Genomic DNA, 27993 nt, shown 5'->3' with positions numbered 1-27993 from the left:
AAGTTGCTGAGCAATTTTCAATCTTGTATCCTCAGGTGTCTCAGACCATTTTAGATTATGAAAAGACAGAATTAGTGGTTAATGAGTTGGAACTTGAGTTGGATAAAGATCATGTTGTAGCATTCAATGACTCACACCTAGATCTGTTTCAGTATATTGAAGTAGCGGCTAACACTCTCAAACAGAAAGAGGCGACTGATGCTATTGCTCAATCTTCGGCAGCTACAGCAGCTAGTGCACAGCCGGTTGTGTCCGAGTCGGTACTGCCTAAAATCAACCTTCCGAAATTTGATGGGAACCAGACTCAATGGTCGGTGTTTTATGAACTATTTAAGGCATTGGTACATGACAACAAGAGTTTGAACGATCAGCAGAAGGTCCAATATCTTGTAAGTAGACTTACTGGACAAGCAGCAAATATTTGTCGTCATTTGCCACTATTGGCTAACAATTATCAAATAATTTGGCAGGCATTATTGACCCGCTATAATGAAGCACGGGCGCAAGTCGATGCCTATTTCAAACAAATTTTTGAATTTCGTCCAATAAAATCAGAATCAAAGGCAGGTTGTATTGCGATTTTGGATGGGTTTTGCAGTTCAATCAATGCAGTGAAGAGATTGCGACTCACTGATTTGTCAGACTCGATATTCCTCTATCATGGCTTAAGATTGCTGGATCCAAGTTCTCATAGAAATTTTGAATCGGCCGTCCATGACAAGGCTATGCCAACTTATACCGATTATGTCAAATTCATTTAAAAGCAAATTAAGACTCTTCCTTCTGATGAGAAACAGACTGAATCGTTTAATATGAAGCACAAAAAGGATAATAAATCAAAGGTGTTTGTGGTTCAATCTAATGATTCATCTGATGATGCATCTAATAAAAATCCTAATTGTCTGAAGTGCTCAAAACTGGGTCATCGGTTAGTAGATTGTGCAAGTTTCTTGAAAATGACTCCTTGGGATCGTTATTGTTTGATTAAAGGAAAGTTTTGTTGTTTTCGTTGTCTTGATGTGGATCATTTGAGTAGAGATTGTCATAGTAAAACTCAGTGTGCTCAATGTCGAGAATCTCATCATTCTTTATTGCACTTTTCCAGATCAAGTTCCAATGAAGGTGTTGCGTCCTCGTCGAACTCTAAGGCAGGTGGCACATCACCTATTAGTTGTTGTTCTACATCCAACGATGTAGAAAATTCGACCGTTGTGTTGTCGACCGTCACTGCACATGTTCGAGATTGTAATGATCAGCTTTGTGATGTTCGTTTCTTGGTTGACACCGGGAGTCAGTGTCATTTTGTTACAGCCAAATTGTGTCGGCGTTTGAGACTACCATTCCAGCCCATGAAAACCGTTGTTCGTGGATTCGGTGGTGGTACTAGTGAAGTTCAAGGTCGTACTTGTGTGTCGATTCAGTCGAAGTTGGATCCTACCGTCAAGTTTTTGATGGATGCCACAGTGGTAGATAAAGTCATCGACAAGTTGCCTTCTTGTGAAATCGACAGATCCAAACTTCATCATCTTGAAAATCTCACACTGGCTGATGACAAATTCTACCTTCCTAGTAGAATAGATGGCATCATTGGTGCGGAGTTAGTTCCTCACTTGCTACATGGGAGTCCTAGTACAGGTGAATCACACGAATTGATGACTGTTAATAGTGTCTTTGGTCACATTCTGATGGGGAGAGTGCAGATTCTCACTTCAACAACGAATGTGTCGAATTGTTTTACAGCAATCTGTAGTCCATTCGTTAGTAGTCCATCGTTGGATAGTTTTGTGGAACGTTCTTGGGAGTTGGAATCGTGCCCTGCACCAAGCTGTCAACTTGGAACCGGAAGAGTGTGAGTTAAATTTTCGGAAGTCTGTACATCGTGTGAATTCTGGTCGTTTTGTTGTTGCCTTGTCATTTGCGGAGCCGCCCAGCAGCTTGGGAGATTCGTATGCTGACGCCGAACGCAGACTGCTGACTTTGGAGAGACGACTAGAGCTTGACAGCAATATTCATATTTCATATCATGAAATATTGATCGATTACCTACGTCAGGGTCACATGTCGTTTGTAGCAGATCAGACAGACCGAGGTGGTTACTACATACCGCATCACGCCATCGTGAAAGCAAGCAGCACTACCACGCCCATCCGAATTGTATTTGATGCTGGTTCCAGAACATCATCTGGTTTGTCATTGAACCAGGTTCTTCATGCTGGTCCCAAATTGCAGACTGACATTTTTGTTTTGTTAGTTAATTTTCGTTTGTTCCCAATCGCACTAACTGCCGACATTAAACAAATGTATCGACAGATATTAGTGGAGGATTCCTGCCATCGTTATCAGCGTGTATTGTGGAGATTTTCGCTGGAGGATCCGATCGAAATTCATCAGCTCAATTGTGTTGTTTTTGGTGTTTCAAGCTCTCCATATTTGGCGCTTCGCACCGTCCACCAGCTTGTAGAGGAGGATGGAAATCGTTTTCCAGCAGCCAAGGCGAGAATACCAAGAGACATGTTCATGGACGACTTAGTCACATCTGTCGCCACAGAGTCAGAGGCCGCGGAGCTGTATCGTCAGTCCAAGCAGCTGTTCGAGGGAGGAGGTTTCTCGCTCACAAAGTGGACTTCAAATTCACCATCAATGTTGGAGAAATTCTCGGAGGAAGAGAAATCGTTTTCGTACAAGGATTTCGAAGCAGACAACTCCTTGACTATCTTCGGATTGAATTGGCAACCTAGTACTGATCTGTTTCAGTTTTCAGTCAAGAGTGGTGAGGTCGTCGCTACTAAGCATTCTATTCTGTCAGTGATGGCTCATATCTATGATCCACTTGGTCTCTTGTCACCGTTTACATTATTTCTCAAGTGTCTTGTCCAGAAACTGTGGAAATTAGGAGTGGATTGGGACGAGAAGCCACCTGAGTCTATCTGCACTCTTTGGGAGAATTGTCAAAAAGAGTTGCCTCTATTGCTGAAATTTGCTGTTCCATGTCACGTTGGTTTGTTTCAGGATTCTCACATCAGTTTGATTGGTTTTTGTGACACATCATTGTCTGGTTATGGTGCAGTTATCTATGTGAAGTCGCAGAAGGAGAGTGAGGAGCCAAGAGTTGTATTATTGTGTTCAAAGTCCAAGGTAGCACCATCTAAAGTTGTTTCAATACCTCATTTGGAGTTGTGTGCGGCACTCTTGTTGGCAAAACTCATGAATTCAGTAGTCACTATTATTAGTGAACGTTGTCATGTGTCTCGTATTGTCGCACTCTCTGATTCTACAGTCACCTTGTGTTGGATTAATGCTCCATCCGCGAAATGGCAAACTTTTGTTGGTAATCGCGTCACAAAAATACAGGATTCTTGTATACAGGAGTGGATGCATGTTGCCGGAATTGAAAATCCCGCTGACTGTTTGTCTAGAGGTTTATCACCAGTAGAGCTTGTGAACTTGTGGCTCTCAGGTCCATCATGGATAGCAGAGGACGAATGCGATTGGCCCGTCCAAACTCAAATGGAAGAGATCGTGGATCCACCAGAGGTGAAAAAACCGTCAGTGTTGACAGTCACAAAATCTCCTGATTGTAACAGCAATGCAGTATATTCATTGATTGGTCGTTGTTCGGATTATGGTCGTCTTTTGAGAATTGTAATTCTTGTTCTCAAATTCTTACGAATCTTACCCCAATCAGAAGAATCAGATTTCGATGTTGCTGAGAGGTATCTATGTAAAGTGGTACAGAAGATACATTTTTTATCTGAATTTGTGCAATTAGAGAAGGGAGAGGATTGTTCTATGCGCCTACGTCACCTGTCTCCATTCATTGATAGAGGTGTGATTCGCGTCGGCGGTCGTTTGTCTCATGCTGGACTGGAATTTGAGACTTGTCATCAGATGATCTTACCAAAATCTGACACTTTCGTATCGATGTTGATTGATTATCATCACAAGAAGAATTGTCATGCTGGACCTTCGTTATTGTTGTCCTTGATCAGACAGAAATTCTGGATACTGTCTGCTCGCTCTATTATTCATATTTGTATCTTTAAGTGTAATTGTTGTTTCTGTGTTCGACCTAGTAATAATGCAATTATTCCAAAAATGGGTGACCTGCCTGCTTGTCGAGTGTCAAAATGCAAACCATTTGAAAATTGTGGTGTGGATTACGCTGGTCCTCTGCGTATTACTATGGTGAGACGTCGTAATCCTTGTGTTTTGAAAGCCTACATTTGTCTGTTTGTGTGTATGGCAACAAAGGCGGTACATATTGAGTTGGTATCGGATCTATCAACGCCCATGTTTTTAGCTGCGTTTTGTTGTTTTTTGTCATGTCGTGGACCCTGTCATGTGATGTATTCCGATTGTGGTACTAGTTTTGTAGGTGCCAAGGAACAGTTGCGAAAATTATCTCAACTCATGAACTCGTCCGAGTTTCAAACCACATTGACTAGTCAACTCGCCAAACACAAAATTGATTGGAAATTCATTCCCCCTGGTTCACCGCATTTTGGAGGTCTGTGGGAGTCAAATGTCAAATCTGTAAAGTTGCATCTGTTCCGAGTAATTGGCAATCAACTTCTCACCTATGAGGAACTGAACACTGTATTGGTGCAGATTGAAGGTGTCCTGAATTCCCGCCCACTGTGTGTACTGAGTGAGGATCCGTGTGAACCACTGGCCTCAACCCCAGTGCACTTTTTGACTCTAACACCGTTGAAATCGTTTCCCATGCGGGACGTGCACAGTGTCCCTGTGAATCATCTCACCAGGTATGAATTGATCAGTCAACTTATTCAATCGTTCTGGAACCGATGGAGAAGAGAGTACCTGCACGAACTTCAAAGTCGTAAAAAATGGTTGAAATCACCCACTTCTATCAGTGTGGGAATGGTTGTGGTAGTAGACCAACCAAACACACCTCCATTGCAGTGGCCACTGGGTGTCATTGAACAAGTGTTTCTGGGAAGTGACGGCGAGGTTCGAGTGGCGAGTATTCACCTAAAAACTGGTATTTATAAAAGACCAGTAACAAATTATATCCACTTTCAACTCAATAGTTGTTGTGCTTGTTGCATTTTTTTCTTTGTGTTGTTTTTTGGTGTTGGTGTTTTTTGTTCTTTTTGGCATGTCTGGATTTTTTCCTTTCTGTGGTTTTTCCAGTTTTTTGTAACTTGACTGAAAAATAGTTTTTCAGAGGCGGGGGTATGGTCTGGCCAGAGAATTCGAACTGTAGCGCCAAAATGCCAGACTGCAGTTCTGCCAATAGCAGGCTTGTTTGCGCCAGAGCAGATCATCCTGCTGTTTTTGGCCTTGTCGATGTTAAAAGCTCAGTCCATCTTGTTTCGTCAGCCCGTCTTGTTGTGCAAGACCGAGTTTGTATTTTGTCATGTAATTTCGATCGGAAATTTCTTGTAAATGATTGTTTGAGTGTTGTGTGTGAATTTTGAGTATAACAGCGTAAATAGTGTTAAATTGAATTAATTTGAATCGGATTTGAATTTATAAAGAATCCAGTTTGAGCTTTATTCGAACCACAGTGTATGACCTGCAAGTTGAACACAGAATCAACGAAAAGACAGCCGGGAAGCCAGAACCTGTCTTATTCCCAGATTTCATCCCCACCCTGAACCTGATCAAAACACCTAATAAAGGCTTCGAAGGGCAAGTAGACAAGATTGGATTAAATCTGGTGAGTTCTTGCTCTTTTTTATTGTTCATTGATGCAGAGTTTAACTGTACAAATAACCTGGCTCAAATTGAAGATTAAATTTTGCCCCTTGTTTGTATTTGATTATTTGAATAGTAAATTACAGTCCTCTGGTAGCTCTAGCCTGAGCTTTGTTCAGAACAATGTATGAATCAAGTAAGGGTGGATTCATGTATGAATCAAGTAAGGGTGGATTCATGTATGAATCAAGTAAGGGTGGATTCATGTATGAATCAAGTAAGGGTGGATTCATGTATGAATCAAGTAAGGGTGGATTCATGTATGAATCAAGTAAGGATGGATTCATGTATGAATCAAGTAAAGGTGGATTCATGTAAGAATCAAGTAAGGGTGGATTCATGTATGAATCAAGTAAGGGTGGATTCATGTATGAATCAAGTAAGGGTGGATTCATGTATGAATCAAGTTAGGGTGGATTCATGTATGAACTCTGCTTTAGTTGAAGATGGGTCTTTGGCATCGGATGGGTCTTTGGCTTTCTGAATGACGAGACAATTCAGGTCGTCCACGAAAGTCTATCACAAATATCTTCAATTCAGAATGAGTCTATTAGTCAATTGTCTCAGACTGCGGCATCGAGATTGAAGATGGAAGTAAAAGCGCTCATCCACGTGGAAGGGGACAACCCAGTCAAGAAACCTAATCACAATGCGCGCCCGAGGATCAACTCAGATTGTACTTGCAGGGTGCTCCGGTCTTATACGGCGGCAGCGGGGTCACAAATAAATGTGACAAAGTCCTCGAAGACCCCTGCAACAAAACCTTCTGGAATGAAAGCATGGCTAGCAGGAGGAAAAACCGTCACACCCTCCCGCCACACCGCTACTTCGAAGAGTGGTCGGCGACTCTCACAATAGCAGACAGGGAAGACTGGAGAGAACAGCCGTTCAGCAGTAGGCCCACTGCCAATCAGCAACGAAGAGGCTCGATCCAGAAGTGAGGAGATGGAGGTGACAGGTAGAAAAGCAAACAAAGTCAAGATAGGATCAACAGAGAATATTTCAGAATATTTAAAAATTCTATTTTGGAACTCCCATGGTCTTAAAAACTATCTGAATTTAGATAAAACCCAGACGGAACCGTTAAAAAAATTGATATAATTTGTTTAAGTGAAACCTGGTTAGTGGACTCTTCTAATTTTAAGTTTCAGTCATTTAAAGATTATATAGTTTTTAGTACACCAGCCAAGAAATGAAAAAAATTCGAGAGGTAGGGCTAGTGGAGGTTTAATTATATTAATAGAAAGTAATTTAAAAGCATCCTTGATTAAGGCTAAGGACTTCATGCTTATGGTTAAAGTCAATTGTCCTGTAGGCAGTATCATTATTTGTTCAATTTACATGAAACCTGATATAAATGAAAGTTCTGTTAATGAGCTCAAAGATTGCCTATTGAGGCATGAGCTATTACTTTCATCTTTTCCGGTTGTGATAGGCGGCGATTTCAACTTCAGAATAGGAGATTTGATCAGGGCTTCGAGAGCGAGGTATCCAACAACTCAGATCTATGCGCTGATAGACTATCACGAGACAATTTTGTTTCAAGGAATGTTCAAAAATTAGTCAGTATTATGGAGGATAATTTATTTTTTGTTTTTAATGGGAGAAGTAGAAGTGATCTTTCAGGTCAATTCACTTTCAATAATACTAACGGAAGTAGTGTGATAGATTTTGTCTGGGTGAACTTAGAGAGCTTTCCTTATATTTCAGATATGGAGGTTTCCGATTTAGCTCTGACTTCCGATCATCTATCACTTATTGTTTCTACTGAAGTTAGTTCGGATAGGGTGATAGAGCCTTTTTCGAATGAGCGTCAAACAAAGTTCTGCTGGAACGATTCATGTAAATCAGAATATAGTAGTGATTTTGTAGTGCCAAATAGATTATGTGATAATGCGGAAAATGTTCAGAATTTGGCTGACAATTTGATAAAGGGTATCATAGAAAAAGCAGATTCTCTAGGCATGATGAAAAATGTTGTAAGAGTCACCGAGTCCAGAAATAAGCCCTGGTACGATAGGAATTGTAATGAATTGAAGAGGGAGTTACGCAAAGCATACCAAAATTATAAAAGTAGAACTCAAGATGTAAGCGCACTAAATCATTTCATGAGCTGTAAAATGTTGTACAAGAGTACAGTAAAACAGAAGAAGAAAGAATTCAATGATCATATAAGACAAAAGTTTAAAAATGTTAAAAACGCGAAAGAATACTGGGGAACGGTACGGCTGGTCAGGGGGGAAAAGAATGCAGAATTTAATAACATTAATGAGCGAGATTTTTTAAAGAAAAATACGAATCAATTACAATTGGAGAGAATTGTATATTTTTCGATGTAAGACATCCACTTATCGATAAAACAGTAGATTTGTTAGAGTTGGAGAAAAAACTGAGAAGGCTAAAGAATGGGAGTGAGTAGATGGATTTCAAGAGTTCAGACTGACTTTTTTGCTCGAAATCCCCTCCCTCCTCTCTCCCCTCGTCCATCCCGCCACCCTTCCCCACGCCCGCATGGTGGAGGGTGTTCTAAAAATAGATTTCCCCTTCCCCTTACCACAGTGGTGGTGAGGGGGATGAAAAGAGAGAGATATATCGTTCTCTCTCTCTCCCCCCTTCCCCTTGCCCAGTGGTGATCAGGGGGATGAAAAGAGAGAGATATATCGTTCTCTCTCTCTCTCCCCTTCCCCTTGCCCAGTGGTGATGAGGGGGATGAAAAGAGAGAGATATATTGTTCTCTCTCTCTCTCTCTCTCTCTCCCCTTCCCCTTGCCCAGTGGTGATGAGGGGGATGAAAAGAGAGAGATATATCGTTCTCTCTCTCTCTCCCCTTCCCCTTGCCCAGTGGAGATGAGGGGGCTTTTTGCTATACTGACAGATTGAAGTGAATCCTTCACTCTACATCTATGCTGACAGATTGAAGTGAATCCTTTTTGCTATACTGACAGATTGAAGTGAATCCTTTTTGCTGTACTGACAGATTAAAGCGAATCCTTTTTGCTATGCTGACAGATTAAAGTGAATCCTTCACTCTACATCTATACTGTCAGATTAAAGTGAATCCTTCACTCTAATGCTATGCTGACAGATTGAAGTGAATCCTAGATGAGGGAAAAAATCCCTTTGAGTGGGAAAAATTCTCTTACTGACAGATTGAAGTGAATCCTTCACTCTACATCTATACTGTCAGATTAAAGTGAATCCTTTTTGCTATGCTGACAGATTGAAGTGAATCCTTCACTCTAATGCTATACTAGTGAATCCTGAGAGAGAGAGGTCAATGATCTAAGTTCTTTCACATTTTTTATCTGCAATATCATACAAGCATTTCCAAAGTTCATCGGAATTTTTAACAACAGATAATGTCGAATCATTTGTACAATCATAATGTAGATGTCCGCTGTCTAGTATATCTAGCAGTTTGAATATTTCAGATAAAATCGGAAAGTGTACATTTTCTGTTTTTGTTAACGGTAAATCAACATCTTGACATCCTGTTGAAAATTTAATATTCTTAGCAATTGAATCAAATTCGTTAAATGAAATTCCCATCAAGAGACGAGTTAATTTTTTGAATTTTGAAAAACCATAATACTGCATGTTAATGGCTTCCCACATGTCTCTGAAATTGATGAGATGCACGTGATGTTGAAATTGATGAGATGCACATGTTGTAGGGCCTTGTGCCTCGATAAAAAGATCGCACCACACGCGTTGTTGTCAGCTCTAGCTCTAAGCAGCTACTAAACTAAAAGTGAGTAGGATATTGGAATGAAAAATCATTTGAAGGTAGAAAACGTTTATTTACACATTTCACCAGCACAACTATTCATAATTTCATCTTCAATTTTAATTAGCTTATCTATACACAAATTATGAGGACGATAATAACATAGATAGTCTCTTATGTCATTTAAATTAACCGTGCTTAGAAAAATGTCTTTCAATTGTTTCGCCAAACTATAATTTTCACAAGTTGATTTCCTAATTGCACTTTCACACTCATCATACCAATCAATACAGTTTTTCAACCTCACTTCCAACTCGTTGTAAGCAGCCAACCACTTTCTCAGATCCATGATAAGCGAATGAACAAAACTAAGTGTATGCAGGAACTATTATAGAGTAATTAAGCGGTCTTTCTTCATTAATTGTCGACAGACAACATGTACGTGCTTTATGCAGTCTCAATGCATGCATGCAATAAACACACTGAATATCTTTTCCGTTGTAGAAGAATCCATAACGAGCAAAGTTTCTTTTCTGTGAATTCGTGTACATCACCGCCATTTCCATACTTTGCATTCGATTGTTTTCGCACAAGAAATTATTTGTTTGATACATATTTTTAAACAACAAAGAATTATAATGTTGGGCAGAGAACAAAGCACAGTGAGCATCTGGTCTATTTTTATGAATGTTACACACAGCATAACACCATGAACTAGTGAAAAAGCTGAAATCGGGTTTTGGAAAAACCTGAGGTATACATTGAACGTTAGTATGTAATCTTCTTAAAAACTTTGCTTTCTCAGTTCCTTTTATGAAAATTTTCTCATAACCTGCAAGGTAATCACGTATTAATGAGTCACTGTATTCTAAATCTCCATCTTCCCTTTTTATTTTATGATTGTGACGTTCTGACCATGTTACATCATTATACAATTTTGCACTCAATTCTGTCTTTGCAAATGGTGATTTGAAATGGAATACAATATAATTATTAAACTGATCAATTATGGCAAGTTCTTTCACAATAATTTGATTACAATCTTGTTTAAACCAGTGAAGATCAACTGTAGCAATTTTCGCACTTGCTTGCTTGTCCACTTCTTTCTCTTCGGCGGCGGCGGGCTTTTTGAATCCTTCGTCTTTCCCCTCCTCTTCTCGTTTCTCCTCCTCCTCCTCCTCCACCTGCAGCAGCTTCGGTGTACTGCACCTTGCTTCATAATAGAAACTATCAAGATCGCACTGAATACCAATAGAGCAAGTTTGCGGCTTGTCCGAAATATCAGAACACAAAGAATAGGACATGTTACCTGTTCAAAGGTGAAACTGATAATGAACCAAATGTGTCAGAGTGCACACCTTATATAGCCGGTGCACAAATTACTGAACTTCTTTCACCATGCTCGTCAGAGGCGTGTACTCCATCACACGATCGCTAATTGAAACGCAATAGGCAGAAGTATTTGCAGGTACTGCACTATTAAATTCCATTTCAATACTAACATCTGTCGATGATTTCAAATGACTTGCTTGGTGTGAACAATCTACAACAATCAGCGTTGTTGATTCACAAAACGTTTTAAAGTCAATTTCTGTTCTGAGTTCACTATTGATTGAATAATTATAATACGAGAGTGTGAAATCCAGGAACATGCGGTATAATACCTCCTTTTTACCTAGCAGATTTTCATATGGATAATACTCGCTGTTCAAATATACTTTAACATTGTAAATACCGCAGCTATTGAAATTAGATATTGATTTTTTAATTTTATTCTTACGATCGGTTTGAAATGCAATTATAACGTATTTTGGACTATCAAAACTCGATGTGGTGCGAACTGCCCAAGAATGGTTAAGTGAATTTTGCAAATTTGGTAATTCACAAATTTCCCAATGTCAGAAACCTAATTTCAGTGGAGTGTCAGCATCAAGCAGTCTCAAAAATTTCAGTCTTACATGATCTTCTAAAGTTATGTAGGGCATTCTCCATTGCAGTTTTGTAATTTTCACACTAAAATTTGTTCCACTTGCCAACTCAACACAATTTAGATCTGTTGGCGACCTCAATAAGACGAGTTCCTGTTTCAAATTTAAAATTATTCTTTGAAAATCTTCAAAAAATGGGAGGATTAATTTGAGCGGTACACAGAAAGTGAATTTATTATCTGTTAGCTCATATCCTGCTCTGTCAAAACCAGCCAAGTGATATATGTGTTTTTATCGAGCGTATTCTTCACTAGAATAGCTTTAATTGTGGATGTTAATCCAATCAATCTTGATTTAGAAATTTGCTGACCTGCTAATCCATATCGTATTTTATCAAAAAGGTTGCCGATTACGTTACTGCTTAATTTATAGTCTGCTGCAACTGGTGCATCGCCTGGCCCTGTTCCCGGTTTTGTACAGTTAACTGTTCCCTCAATAAATGTGAATGATTTGCAAGGTAAAGAATAGACATCTAAAGAATTTATGCCAATACGTGCCTCGTCAGAGTTTTTTATTTCCTGTCCCGAATAAACTGTATGAGTGTGAAATTGGAATTTGGTTATATCATTATAAAACTGAAGGTCTGTCTCCACGTCCAGAATTTCACTAATTGCTGCCACTCCCCCTCCTAACATTCCGCCAATCAACTATAAAACCCAACTTTTCTAATATTCTCGCGCTTTTAGCCGACAAAGCACGTTTGTTTTTAGGTGTTGACACTCTCACGTTCGTCTCTCTAATGACATCACGTGTACACGTCTTATTTGGATGTGGATTGAAAACAAGATAACCCATTACTTTTGTTTTTCACGTATGTGTAACCTAATTGTAATTGTATCTCCACAAAAATCAATAAACGATCCATTCTGGTCCGTTACCTTTACATTAATAGTTTGAATTCAATGCGTATTCAAAGGTACATAGATAATCGGTGATGGTACTTCGTTTATTAAATAGCCGCTAGGAACCTTTGGTAAAAATTCGTAGATTATATGTTTTTGTTTTCCGTCAGAGTAACTACCACATGCTAAATTACACTCGAGTACAATACTACCAATGCTTGTTATGTTAACCAAATGCTGAGAATAATGCCATTTATTTGGCTCCAAAACAACATTATTAAAACCAAGTATCTTTCCAATCGAATAAGTACATGTTAAATCAATGGCTTTATTAGAATGAATTTTAATCTTCATAGTATTTATGTTTGGGCGTATAATAAGTTTATTCTTCTTCTCATCAATATTCAATTTATTCTTTAAAGATTTTATAATATCCTCAACTTCATATGCACCCGTATCCAGCTCAATTAATCTATCACCATATTTGAAGCTGGAATTTGTTCCTTTGTTAATGTTCGCAATACTATTGTAACTACAAAAATTAATCAATCCAATTTCCCATTCACGATTTTTATCCAATTCTATAATTTCTTGTAAATGTTCATAGAGGTTACTTGTGTTAGATCTTAATGTAATAACAATCATCTTGTGTGTGTGTGCGTTCAGCACAAACACTCAATTACAACTGGTTTGCAAGAAACAATAATGTAAGATGACCGCAAAAATCGCTATTTAATGGTTGCATGTGCTCTACATTATAAAATATATTTACTCCAATTTCTTTTTTCCAATATTTGTCCAATTCGTATGGCGGTTGTAAATTTCCAATTGGATCAAAATAACAAACATTGGAACCGACTTTTTTATATGCAACCCAATGTGTACCATCCTCGCTTTCCCTTGCTAAATTCACAATGGCATTCTCGTTTTTTAGAATTTTTTTGGGTAATGCATCTAGCATATATATACCTCTTAGCTGAATCTGTAATAATTTCGACCAATCAATCAAATCATAATCACTCAATTCTCCTTCAATATTCATGTCTTCTTCTTCTTCCTACTCTTCTTTGTTGTTCTACGTTTCTTAACTTGAGGGAATAAACTCACTCCATATGATGATGGGGGTGGTGCTGGAGGGGCTAAAACTCTCCCCCCACTAATACTAGGAAAAGGCTTCAAAAAATACCCTTTTCCTGGAATATGCTTTTTCAACTGAGCTATAGCTTTCCGTCTAATATCATTACTATAACTTCTCCTCTCATTCTTCTTCTTCTTCTTCTTTTCCACAAAGACCCACCAAACGCTGCTTTAGCTTTCATGACGTTTGTAACAAGATAGCTAAGTGCTTTCTCGGCAGGAGGTGTTTGAGGATTTTTGAAAATGTCCCATGCAGCGTTCGCTAGAGCTCTGTCAGCTACCGCTCGAGTTTTATTATCGCTATTTTGCGTATATGCTATATCATGTACCTTAAAAGCTCTATCTAATGAATTTATACCTTGATCACCCCTCTTTAACCTTTCATTAACCTTTGTGCCCGGGCCACACCACTGGTAGCCCCCCAGGAGGTGAATTTCCTCCTGCAGGTTATCAATTACCTTATTTAAAATAGTTGATGTCACATTACCTGCCAATCCTGACGACACACCTTTAAAAAGTTTTGCTGCTGAACTCAAGATTCCTTTACCTCGTTTCCTCGAACTCTGCTTTCTCCTACATAACATTTTCTCACCTTTCATCTCAATGGTTGAACATTAACTGAGGTTAATTAATCATTACACCAACTTAATCAAAAGAAAATTGAATTGGTTTAATTTTCAATCGAGTTGGAAATAAATTCACATGCTATGATACATTGCTTGAATGATAAGAATATTATTTCAAATAGCAAATAATCTGAAAAGGTGAATACAATTTGAAAAGGGGGAGGTGCGCCCACCCACATCTGCAGGAACGCGTGCCAAAACAGATGTGGGAGGGAGCCGCTTGACTGTACGGCTGTGTGTAGCGGTAAAGACTACTGAGCATGCTCGCAACAAACTATAAAAGGCGCACTCACCTTATTTAAATATCATTCACAACAGAGCAGCTGAACCAGCATTTCTTCTGTGTGTTTCTACTATTCATTGTGAACAGGTAAGAATTGAAAACAATTTTTATAGAAACAATATTACAATTTATTCATACATTCATCTATACAATTCGTAACACATAGGTCGACGAATTGTATACAGACATAAAAATTGTTATTGCTTAACAATTTTTATATCTGACCAATTTGGTGACTTATGTGTTACTAGCAACACATAATTTTTACAAGTTTTATTAAAATGTTGAATCTTTCCTGCGTCAATGCAGGAAGCGAATCTTTGAGGTAAATACACCTCACATCCGCTTCCTGCATTAACGATTTTTAAAATTATGCGACGGCCATGGATGTTCGTTTGCTCCCTCACGCCAACTATGGGGTAGGGAGTGCGCAACTTCAATTCCCTCAGCGGGATCCACGGTTTAGGCGTTGGTGCATTTACAATTGTTACGAACTCCATCTCATCCTCCTCCTCCCTTCGTCGCAGCTCCTTCATCAGTGGGAGCATGGATGAGTTCTCGTCCATTCCAGCATGTTTCTGTTGAAAAATATTTGATTAGTGTCTTATTTGTTTCAGATTATCATCATACTAGAGAACTTGATCAATAGATTATTGATCTCTACATCAGATTATTGTCATAATCTCAACTTGACATCATCGAATTGGCATTCTCTGCATAAAGTGAGTAATATCAGTTATTAAAATAATATTGGTAACAAATAATTGTTGCATGATCGTTCTAATCAGTTCAAATAATATTTCCTTGCCATCAATTTCTAATCATTTCAAATAATATTGCTAACAAATAATTTATGCATGATCAATTACTTTAAACAATAATATCTCATAATTCCATTTCTAATCAGTTCAAATAATATTTTCTTGCAATCAATTTCTAATCACTTCAAGGAAATATTGCTAACAGATAATTTATGCATGATCGATTACTTTAAACAATAATATCTCATAATTCCATTTCTAATCAGTTCAAATAATATTTCCTTGCAATCAATTTCTAATCACTTCAAGGAAATATTGCTAACAAATAATTGTTGCATGATCGAGTACTTTAAACAATAATATCTCATAATTCAATTTCTAATCAGTTCAAATAATATTTCCTTGCATTCAATTTCTGATCACTTCAAATAATATTTCCTTGCGATCAATTTCTAATCGCTTCAAATAATATTCGTATCAAATAATCAAAGACTAGTATGTGCACAGATTTTTTTAACAATCAATCATGGAAAAAAATCTGTGCATACACACAAGTTTATAATATTTGTTGAAACTAACCTTTGTTTGTGAGAAGATTGACTCGTCCTCATCCCCGCTAACTTCAGCCTCCTCCTCAAACGTCAACTTCCGCTTCCCCTGCTTCTGCCTGTTGTTCGGTAGAGTAGTTAGCACCGCTCGCCACGGTGCCCAGGTAGCAGCTGGAGCCAAGCGTTGAATAGGGCTGTCCCCGACCACGATCTCGCCGCCCGGCGATGGTGGTTCCAGCGGAGCGGGTGCAGCAGCGGACGACTCAGCAGCAGCGATGGCAGCTTTGCGCTGCCAATAGTTGAGCACATGCTGGTGTGCTGGTGGGCTATCTGGCAGCACATATGATGGAGAAGATGTTGATGGAGAACTCATCGTGAAGTGCACTCAAAGTAGACTCAGATGTAAATGTTAATTTTCCTCTCATTACTTCTGTTTATATATCATACGTTTCTCTCTCTGTTCCAGGCTCATGCGAGCGAGAGCGTGCTACAAGGCGAAAAAAATTCAAATTTCTCCCCTACAACACGTGCTCCCACATCGTTATCGGCAACATTCAGATTTGTAAGTATTCTCTCTCCTATCACAAAAAACTGTCACTCAATCATTTTTCGAATAGCATCCTTGTACATGTGTCAGAAGACGAAAAAAAAAACTCGTCTAGAACTCTGCATGGGACAGTGAAAACACCTGCTAGAAGCTGAAAAAAATCTCCTCCATGTCAACTCACTCAAACATATTTTGAATAGACTCTCATGATGCTTATTGATTTCAGTTCAGTTATTAAATATTTCATTGTTTTCACACCATTTCAACATAGGGCTCACTCAAACATTTTTTGAATAGCATTCTCGCCTCTCGATTGATTTCTAATATTATCAGTTATTAAATATTTCATTGTTTTCACAGCATTTTCTCACCTCTCAACTTGAATTCTGGACCTCATAACCAGTTGAGCTCTCGTCGAGGCAACACACCTGAGAGGAATCAATCTGAAAGGAAGCATAGCCACCTGTGCAGTTGAGGAGATTCACGCAGCATCAACCAGTACATGTAAGTACATTTTACTTTGATTTTATCCTCTGTGAAGGAGAGGAAAATTGTCCTCGGAGGACAATTTTTGTCCTCGGAGGACAGTTTTTGTCCTCGGAGGATAAAAAACCTTCTACAATATACTGCATGCATGCGATTTTACCTCATCTTTACGATACGCTATATCCGGAACATCCAACCCCCACTCTTCTTCCTCACACTCTTCATATAAACAAAACGGTAAATGCATTACTTTTTCAAATGGATTTTCGATAATATATTTGCAATAGACACATTGCAGATAGAATGGATTTTTATGTAAGAAATAACCATTTCTCGCAAAATACTCTGCTTTATTGGATAATGATTTACAAAAGTCACAATGTAGATGATGCTTTTCAAAATACTCTTCTTGAACGGATGAATCTTCTACATGATTAAAAGTTGAATATCTTTCTTCATATTCTCGTAGAATATTATTATCGAAATTCTCCTCTTCAATTGTTATATTATCTTTCCTTCTACAGTTCGGACTGCAGCTTGCATGTTCTATTGCTGGTATGTCACTTTCTTCCCATTTTCCCAAACAAATTGAACAAAATACACATCGCACAATGTCTGGTGCAGATGAGAATATAAATCCCTCTTTCGCCATGTTTTCCGCGGACAAATGCGGAGAAGATTTCGACCATCTTTTATCGAAAGATAATAATCTTAATCTTTCATACAACATTTTGTGATCTTGAGATATCATTTTCACACACAGCCTTCTTCTACCAATGCCAATTCACAACTAAACATGCATGAAACTCTATGTCATCCTGATCGTTATTCTTTTGTTTTTCAGAATCTAACATCATGCCAAGGGAATGCAGACTACACGGTGTCAATTCCGCAGCGGTGCGTCATCGCATAACCATCAACGATCCCGAGGAAATCAGTATAGAAAATGTGCTCAAGAGATCGAAATGGCGCGTTTTCGATATAATTAGGGAAAACACAGCACACCATGACGCGAACGTGAAGTGATTCATCATACTGAATGTTTTGCTGTATAAATTAGTGGTGATGGATGATGAAGTTAGCGAGACTGTCTCATCTCTAATAAATCTTCATAGTTACTCCAACATAGCGCTAAACGTGCTTGAGAACTATGAAGATTTTAACGATCATTACATGTTGGCCGTGAGAAAAATCATGTCATCATTTGACAACTTTGTTCGACATGGCAGCGGTTGGGTTTCAAAGAAAATTGAGTCACTGGATGTGAACGTGATTAAATTTAATCCAATCTTCACATCCAGTTTCATTCAAACACCGCAATTTCTTAAAAACAAAAAATGTGTTATAAATGTCAAAAATCTGTCTGACGAAAAATGCTTTTTATGGTCAGTGCTCGCGTATTTCCATCAGAAACCAAGGAACTCAAACTTGAGTGTAAAGTATTTGAGCAAGTTTGCTCACACACTTAATATGCGAGGAGTAAATTTCCTGGTGACGACAGGCGATATTAAGAAATTTGAAATGCTAAATCCGGATATTGCAATTCACGTCATTGCGTATGACAACAAAACGTTTTTCCCCTACCGCACAAGCATTTTCCGCACTCGTAAGCACCAAATTAACCTTTTAATGCTAAAAGGCAATGCAGGAAAAACTCATTTCTGTTTAGTTAATACCGCGAACGGGAAAAACAGGCTATCACGTCTTCTCTCCCACCTTTCAAAATGCAATGATCAAGTAAATGTTTGTAATTTCTGTTTCCATAGATTTACATCGAAGAAATCTGAAAATTGTGATGGTAAAGCAAATTTGATGAAACATGAACAGCTTTGTTCCAAGTTTCAATCACAGCGAGTTTCATATCCTAAACGCGGAGAGACAATTAAATTCAAGAAACTAAGTGCTACGTTGAAGAAAAAGTACACCATTTACGCAGATTTAGAAACTTATGTTGTTAATATCAGGATGACGATGATGATGAATCCGATTGGGATGAAATCAACCATAGCTATACAAAGAAAACAGCACAACATATTCCCTGCGGCTATTGTTTTGTTGTTATCGATGTGAATGGGGAAATCGCCTATGGACTTGTACTCCATAGATCGAGTAGTTTAGATTAAAAAATCATGGAGAAATTTCTTCAGGAAATTACAGATCTCGGCGACATTTTGTATGAGGATATGAAACAAGAAATTCCGATGCAAGCTTTATCCGAAAGTCAAGAGCGCGAATTTCAAAATTCGGTAAACTGCGGGCTTTGTGCTGAACCGTTTTTAGACACCGATATTAAATGTCGTCACCACACGCACAAAACCGGAAATTACCTATGTGCGGCACACGTTTCTTGTAATTTATCGGCTTGTACTCCAGAGTACATTTCGTGTTATTTTCACAATTTCTCCGGGTTTGATTCACATTTCATTCTGGAAGCGCTCGGTAAATGCAAAAAAGAAATTTCCTGCATCGCAAATACGTCAGAGATTTTTGACACTTTCAGTAGGCAAAATTAAATTTTGAGATTCCTACAAGTTTATGAGTGAATCCTTGGAAGTATTGGTGCGTAATTTAGTGCAAAGTACAGACATGGAAAAGAAATTTGAATGTCCATTTTCAGTATTTCATGACCCCCCACGCGAACACAGACAACTCTTGTTGAAAAAAAGAATATATCCTTACTCATACATGAGTTGTCCCGAAAAATTCGCGGAAACATCGCTTCCTCCCATCGAATGTTTTCATAATGATTTAACTGATACACCTCTGCCTCGCGAAGAATATGAGCATGCGCAAAGAGTGTTCTCAACATTCAAGCTGAAATCACTCGGTGGATATCACAATTTCTATTTATGTTTGGACGTGATGCTATTAGCGGAAGTTTTTGAATCCATGAGGTCTACGCTTTTTAGCTCATACGGCCTTGATGTCACCCATTTTCTTTCCCTCGCCCACTTTACCTGGAATTGTATGTTGAAACACACTAAAGTCAAACTAGAATTGATTACTCATCCTGACATGCATCTTATGTTTGAGGCAGTGATGAGGGGTGGGGTGTCATTCATCAGTAAACGTTATTGTGAAGTGAATAACAAACATCTACCCGAAACATACGACCCTTCAAAACCGAGTAATTATCTGCTTTATATCGATGCAAACAGTTTATACTCGGAAGCTATGAGCCGAAGCTTACCTGTTGGAAATTTCAAATTCCTCTCAGAGGAAGAAATTTCCAAGCTTGATTTCGCGAATTTGGACAGCAATTCAGAAACCGGATATATAATAGAATGTGATCTCAAGTACCCTCAAGAGTTACATGATAAGCACGCCAGCTTCCCACTCGCACCTCTCCACCAAACACCACTGCGCGAATTGCTGTCGAACTACCAAACAAATGAGAACGGTCAAACTGGAAACAAAAAGCTCATGAACACACTTTTCGACCGTGAAAAGTACATTGTTCACTATGTCAATTTAAAGCTCTACCTTCAGCTCAGCTTGCAATTATTGAAAGTACATCACGTCATTAGCTTTTCCCAATCTCCCTGGCTGAAAAGCTACATCAACTTCAATATCCGGAATAGACAGAATGCGAATAATAAATTTGAAATATCCTTCTTCAAGGCCTGTTGCAATCTGATCTTCGGGAAAACAATTCAATCTAGTCGTAAGCAAATCAATGTTAAAATTATCACGGATGAAAAACGGTTAGATAAGTACATTTCAAATCCACTATGTAAACGCTGGCAAATAATTAGTCCGAACGTGATCATGGTTTTCTCTCGCAAGTTGGAACTAAAAATGAACAAGCCTGTCTATTCCGGCTTTTCCGTACTGGAGTTGAGTAAATTCCATATGTACGATTTTTTCTATTGCAAATTACAAAAAATTATACCGTGGGACCGTATAGAACTCTGTATGACTGATACAGATAGTTTTCTTTTAAATGTAAAAGTCAAAGACGTGTATCAGTTGATTAAAGAAAATTTGAGCCTTTTTGACACTAGTAATTACCCTCCTTACCACCCATGCTTTTCCATGGAGAGAAATAAAGTTGTAGGAAAGTTCAAGGATGAGACTGCCTCAAAACCTGTCCATAGATTTGTAGGGCTTCGATCCAAAGTTTACTCATATTTAGTATGTAACGAGAATGAAGAACCTGTAAATAAATGTGTAGCAAAGGGTGTACAGACCGGAGTGAAATGTAGAAAACTTAATTTTAATTTATATAAGAAATCGCTGATTGAACATTGTGAACACATTGAAAAATTTACTATGATGAGGTCCTATAATCACACCATGTATCAGATTGAGTGTGCAAAAATCTGTTTGAGTCTTTATGACGATAAGAGATATATTGCTGAGAACGGTGTAGACACTTTACCTTTCAGACATTATAGAGTGCCAACAACACTCTGAACTGATTGCTCAGTATGTCCTATGACAATCATCCATCACCACTGATTTCGAGTTGTAAATATGAATAATATTAGATCTAAGATAGCATTAGAACTTCATAGTGTACCACGCGTTAACTATCCCACTCGCAAATATGAGTTGAAAAGTGAAAAAGACTTGCTTCAAGCCAATCTCATTGAGATTACCAGTTTATCACGTTTTAATAAAGGTTATAGGTATATCTTAGCTGTTATTAATTGTTTTTCAAAATTCGCATATTGTGTACCATTAAAAGACAAGTCAAGTCAATCTGTATTTGATGCGCTCGAGCCAATTATTTCTAAAAATAGGGGAGTTAAGTTTTTTCAATCAGATCAGGGAACAGAATTCTTTAATTCAAAAGTTAAAGCGTTATTAGATAGATACAGTATTGAACATTATCATGTTTTTACCGATAAGAAAGCCTCCATAGTTGAAAGGTTTAATAGAACAATTAAAGCAAAAATTTATAGATATTTAACTGAGCGTGGAACCAAAAACTGGATATCAGAGCTAGACAGTTTGGTTCGTGATTATAATGCAACAATGCACACTTCAATTAGAATGAAACCTAAAGATGTGAGGAAGAAGGATTGTAATCATGTTTTAATGTCTTTGAATTCTGCATCCAATAGACGATATGAATTGAAAAATTCAAAACCGAAATTTAAGCTAGGAGATGTTGTACGAATCTCAAAGATAAAATGGGTTGTTCTTTTCAATAAATCTTATAACATAAATTGGAGTGCAGAGTATTTTGTAATTCATTCTATATTTCCTTCTCAGCCTGTAACGTATAGCTTGCGAGATCTAAACGGAGAAGTAATAAGTGGTAGGTTTTACGGAGAAGAAATTGAAAAAACAGAATTAAACGAATCAGAGAGAGAAGTATATCTTATTGAGAAAATATTAAAGCGTGACAAAAAAGGATTGTTTGTTAAGTGGATTGGATTTTCAACGCCTAGTTATATTAGTAGAAGTCAACTATTAGATGAAAAATAATCTATTGTAATACATTCAGTGTAAATATGACAAAGATTTGGTGTAAATATAATAGCTCTTTATCCTTCAAAAAACGCTTCTCATTTTAATCCAAAGATTCGTAATTTGCTAAGGGAACAGATGCATTCAAGAGGGTGCGGGAAAGAGAGGGAATGATATGTTGAAGTGAGCTATCAGTGGGGGAGCGAGCGAACGCCTGCCGCTGTGATAAGCCGCCTCCCCCTCACTGATAACTTACGAAAAATGATTAGTTCCTTATCAGATCACGTGCTGCACATGTGTCTAACATGATTCTGATAGTAAATTTTGACAATGTTATAAGGGAGAAAGAAATGCCAACATGGTGTAAAAATGGTAAGTTGTTACCTCATAATGCGAGAATCCTTATAATAGGCTCTTCAGGGTGTGGCAAGACCAATTTGCTATTTAATTTAATTTTTTCAAAGAATGGGTTGAGATTTGAAACTATATACTTGCATATGAAGAGCGAGTATCAAGATAAGTACTTGTTTTTGAGAAAAGTCTTTTCAAAAATGAAAGATGTTGAATTTCATATAAACAGCAATTGCGAATCTATACCTCACCCGAGCAAAATATCACAATATTCTTTAGTAATATTAGATGACTTCCAACTTAATCATGTACCTCAAATAAGAGAATATTTTACTATCGGACGACATCGTAATATTGACACTGCATATTTAATTCAGAGTTATGGAGCTACACAGAAACATTTCACTAGGGACAATGCAAATATGATTATAATCTTCAAGATAGATTTATTGAGTCTGAAATTATTTCACAGAGATCATGTTGGAGGAGATATTTCTTATAAAGATTTCGTTAAACTTTGTCATAAAGTTTGGAATCGTAAACCTCATAATTTTGTAACTATTATGAGCGAGTGTGGAATTAATAGCGGCAAGTACCGAGATTCGCTCGATACGTTTCTTACCGTTCAGTAGAGATTAATTCTTTGTGCAGTCATGTTGTCTAAAACACGCAGCAGGAAGCTGAATAGAAAGAACGTTGGTTTAATCGAAAAGATTAAGAAATTGAGAAAAGTAATCAGCGACAAGCATAAAAGCTTAGTTAATTTTGAAAAACGATCGGAGGAATACAATAGGAAAACGCTCTCGCCGTTGATAGAGCCCATAATTGAACTGGGAAAAAACAAATCTAGTTTTCACTCTGGTGTAAAAAAGGAGGAGCCAAAAGAGGAGAGTATGGAGATTGGTGATGAACAGTCGAGTTATGATAAAAGCTATGAGAGTTCAACAGACAATCTTTTAAGCTCGACTAAATTTGAAAACAGTTTACTTGGTTCTAGTAAAAACGATGATGTGCTGTCACAATATCTAAAAACGTTTCATGCGGAAAAATTGAATAATTCAATTAGTTATGGAATTTCATACAATTCTAAAGATGACGTGTATTATATTGGAAATCAGCAAGTAATATTCGACGATGGTTATATAGATAGTAATAATGAAAGATTTCGTTTAACACATGGTCTACTTGAGTTATTATTCAGTTCAAGACCAAATTCAAATCTTTATAATCAGAGAGATCTGGATAAGTATAAAAAAATCTTAACACTTACAGGCATACATTTAGATCGAAGAGGGTATGTTAAACGAAATCAGGGAATTAAATCGCAAATGATTCAGAAGTTATTTCCCATTAAAAAAATTAGTAAAAAGAAGGGATGGGGTTTATTGAAATTTGCAAAAAATAATTCTCATGATAGAATTTATCAATACTTTGATAATTTTGACGAATTAGTGGAAAGATTAAATTTACTCTATTCCTCAAAAGCTTCTGGCAACACTGGACATGATGTTGAGATCACGTCTATAATTGAAGAGCTAAAAGAAGCAAAACTAATTGTTTAGTGTTACGATGACTCTGCATCGATTCGGTCGAATTGATACACCTAGTGCTGGGGCTGCTGTTGCTAATCTTACGTGTGATATTGACTCGATAACGCAGAGAATAATCGAATCTATAAATCAACAAGGAATCAGCGAAGCTGTGAAATTCTATTGAGATTCACAAATAACCAAACTCGTTTCGGAAAATACAAAGAATATTGGAGTGAGGATAGTTGAAAGAGAACATATTCTAAGTACATTACAAAATTTTAGTACTAATATTGATAAAGCTATTGGAGAGAGAACTCTAACTTTAGAATCTGCTCTAGGAGAAGTGAAAACTTTAACAGACAGCTTTTCATCCCAGTTGGTGAGTATTAACAACAATAAAGTTGATGAAGCTTATTTAGATGAGAAATTAAAAGCCATATCAGATAAAATTAAGAATTTGGAGGTGCTGGACAGAAACTACCTCAATACTAAATTAAAACAGCTTAGTACAGAAATTTTTACTAAAGTAAATGAAACACAGCCATCGCCAATTGATAAGCAATATTTAGAATCTACTTTGCAGAAATTGACTAGTTCTTCATTAACAAAGGAAGAGTTTGAAAAACGATTATCTGAAATGGCGAGTGCAATAAAAGCTAATATTATGGACAGTATTGAACAATTCATTACAAAAGATGCCATTGCTATTCTGATTAATCAAATTGCAGAAAAGTATGCAACTGGAAATGATATTGGAGATTTTATTAAGAAAAACGAGATGGAAGTCGTTGTGAAAAGCGTTCGTGATGAAATAGCTGAGGCAATTAAAAATTCGGAAGAGGGCACTGTTATGAGACTGCAGTGTTCGGCTCCATTCATAGATTATCTTAATTTATTCATACACAGGATAGCACATGATATCGTGTCCTCATATGCCCGGGTTAGTTTTCATATGAACTGGATAGAGGCCAAAGAACACAACCTTACAGAAAATCAGGTAGCTGAAATAATTACAACTAAAATGGGGTTAGCACAGTACAAAGGGGTCGTATTGACCCCAAAAACATAAAATCTTGTAAACACTTGTGTGAGAGAGTGAAGTATAATGAATTTAAACACATGTCACAGATGATAAATCAGTCTAGACATTTTTGACTATGATTGATTCTGTCGGTTTTGTATAAATCTAGTAAACACTTGTATGAGAGAGTGAAGTATAATGAATTTAAACACATGTCACAGATGATAAATCAGTCTAGACATTTCTGACTATGATTGATTCTGTCGGTTTTGTATAAATCTTGTAAACACTTGTATGAGAGAGAGTGAAATTAAAAGTATAATGAATTTAAACACATGTCACAGATGATAAATCAGTCTAGACATTTTCGACTATGATTGATTGTATCGGTTTTGCATAAATCTTGTAAACACTTGTATGAGAGAGAGTGAAATCAAAAGTATAATGAATTTAAACACATGTCACAGATGATAAATCAGTCTAGACATTTTTGACTATGATTGATTCTGTCGGTTTTGTATAAATCTTGTTAACACTTGTATGAGAGAGAGTGAAATTAAAAGTATAATGAATTTAAACATATGTCACAGATGATAAATCAGTCTAGACATTTTTGACTATGATTGATTGTATCGGTTTTTGCATAAATCTTGTAAACACTTGTGAGAGAGAGTGAAGTATAATGAATTTAAACACATGTCACAGTTGATAAATCACTCTACACATTTTTGTCTATGATTGAATGTAACGGTTTTCGGTGCAGGAGTTATCAGGCTTAGAAGCCGACCTCACAGGGAGCAGAGCGCACGTGTCTAGACAAGGGACATGCACACGAGCAGGCACGCACGCTTCACTTTAGACTAATCGCTCGAACTGTCAACATGCTCTCTAACTATTTTGACTGGCAGAGTTTCAATGAGTACTCTGTAGAAGCAAATCCTCTACTTGATTTGGGTTTTGAATTCTATTCTTATGATTGGTTTGTGCTAACAAAGGTAACATTTGCCGATAATGGTGAAATTCACCTTAAAATTATCGATGTTGATAGTGAAGGCGACTTTAAACATACTATCAAGTTGCCGAAAGAATATTCAGTGGTTTTGAATGAGAATAACATCAGAAGTTTTAATTCTCGTTCATGGGAATTAAATGTGAGCGGAAATCGTATCTTCTTAACCCTAGAATGGTAACGTACCTGAGCCAAACGTTAATGGTAACGTGTAGTCTCTCAGACTACTTGAGGAATAAATTGAAAAAAAACTACAAAAGATGAAAAATGATCATATTTTATTTTCAAATATTTTTACTTACATGTTTTATGATAATTTCATTTCATTGATTTCAATTGTTGATTTTTTTCTCACACTCTATACACACTTTTCCCATATGCTCCAAGCATATGTGTTTAGCGCAGAAATGACATTGGTATCGAGTCATCCTTCTCTTCTTACTTGGGCATATCGAACAGATTTTCCTTGTAGAATCTTCTCGATGAGTATCTTGAGCTGGGGAAATGGATGGTCCAGCAATATCTTGAATCTGACGCTTGAGACTCCTTGACAAACTTGGGAGCTTTTGACGTTCCAAGATTTGTGGTGAGGTCAGCGCAGTACAGACATCTTTTGCAAATGCTCTTCGAGTTATGGGTTTCTTATTTTTGGCAACCTCTTGATGCACATATATAATGTATGAGTTGATTATCATGCTGTTTATCATCCCATAAAAAATACATAGTGGCCATCTTCTGGTTTTGCGGGAGCAAGACATCAAGGTTGACATTTCATCAAAAGTGTCAACAGCACCTTTTGTGGAATTGTAGTATTCAATAATGTCAGGCTTCCCACTAGCACCAATTGTTGGCTTTTCGTGTGTAGTGAATAGCAGAAGAACTTGTTTTGTTTTTTTAGCCTGATATGAAACTAAAGTTTTGAGTCCATCAAAGCAAAATTTTGATTTCCCACATTCCTCTTTTTGAAGCTTTTCTTTTGGTATCTCTGGCTTATTCCATCGCAGTGTTCCTACAATTGTCAGTTTATAGGTCTCCAGCATCAATTTTGCCAGAGGTACTGATGTAAACCAATTATCGAGAGTAAGATTCCTATTGGTGTTATGAACTGGTTTTGAAATCTCCCTGACAAAATATGTAGAAGAAGGAAGGTTATCTCTGTCCATATTCTTACCAGTGTTTGGTATTGCATTTATTAGGTATTTTGTTTTGACATAACACATCATGAATATTTTTATACCATACTTCAAGGGCTTGTTTGGCATGTACATCCTAAAACTACAACGACCCCTAAATGCCAGTAACTGTTCATCAATAGTTAAATATGATCCTGGAGTATAGAATCTTTGACATAGTTCAATAAAGTCCTGGAATACCTCGCGAATCAGTGCAAACTTGTCACTTGCCTGTCTTTCAAGCCTAGTCGTTTTATCATCAAACCGAATACAGTTCAACAAGAATTCGAATCTTTTCCTACTCATAACAGAGACATACCATGAGCCACTAAATGTTGAATCGAATAGCTCTTCAGTACTCAGATGATTGTCTTTTTGAGCTGCAGTCATAACAAGTAGCCCAATAAGAGATCTCAGTTCAACTAGGTTGGTTTCTTGAATAGTTGCACTTAGTGTTTTATATTTACGTTGTGTCAAAATTATTTTCTGGTTTGTGAACTTCAATATTTTTTGTAGCATCGCCTCATTTGCAAATAAAGAGAATGATTCAATTGGCTTAGTAACTGCGGTTGCTTCATTTTTGGGCTTTTGTCTGAAATGAACAAAATTTCGAGCTGCTGTACGTACTCTCGATGCACTCTGAGTTGGTCTAGTGGACCATTTATGACCATTTCTACCCTTCAAATTATTCTTCTCAATATAAATTATATTAGGATGTTCTGGTTCACGACGTTCAACAATAGCTGGTTCTGTAGATTGATCATTATTACTGTCACTATCATCAGCACTGTCACTATCATCAGCACAACTAGGCCTACTTGGTGC

The 27993-nt window shown here is 37.4% G+C and overlaps 2 protein-coding genes across 15 annotated transcripts in view; both read right to left on the bottom strand.

The window, feature by feature from the left end:
* LOC111044977 (voltage-dependent calcium channel type D subunit alpha-1) overlaps positions 1 to 27993 on the bottom strand; it is a 210143-nt gene that overhangs the window by 162008 nt on the left and 20142 nt on the right. The window lies entirely within an intron of this gene.
* On the bottom strand, positions 14390 to 16744 carry LOC120354394. Its single transcript, XM_039441483.1, has 2 exons — positions 15664 to 16744; positions 14390 to 14901 (listed from the first exon to the last, which is right to left on the bottom strand). Exons 1-2 carry the CDS (start codon positions 16003 to 16005, stop codon positions 14521 to 14523), a joined length of 723 nt encoding a protein of 240 aa, XP_039297417.1. The 5' UTR covers positions 16006 to 16744; the 3' UTR covers positions 14390 to 14520.

Source organism: Nilaparvata lugens, chromosome X (assembly GCF_014356525.2).
Source record: "Nilaparvata lugens isolate BPH chromosome X, ASM1435652v1, whole genome shotgun sequence".
NCBI classification, from domain to species: domain Eukaryota; kingdom Metazoa; phylum Arthropoda; class Insecta; order Hemiptera; family Delphacidae; genus Nilaparvata; species Nilaparvata lugens.
This window is presented reverse-complemented; position numbering and strand designations above follow the sequence as displayed.

Excerpts from the sequence above, each read along its gene's own strand:
- LOC120354394 (XM_039441483.1), bottom strand. The coding sequence starts at position 16,005 with ATGAGTTCTCCATCAACATCTTCTCCATCATATGTGCTGCCAGATAGC. Across the intron at positions 14,902-15,663 it reads CAATCTTCTCACAAACAAAG|AAACATGCTGGAATGGACGA; the intron begins GTTAGTTTCAAC and ends ATTTTTCAACAG.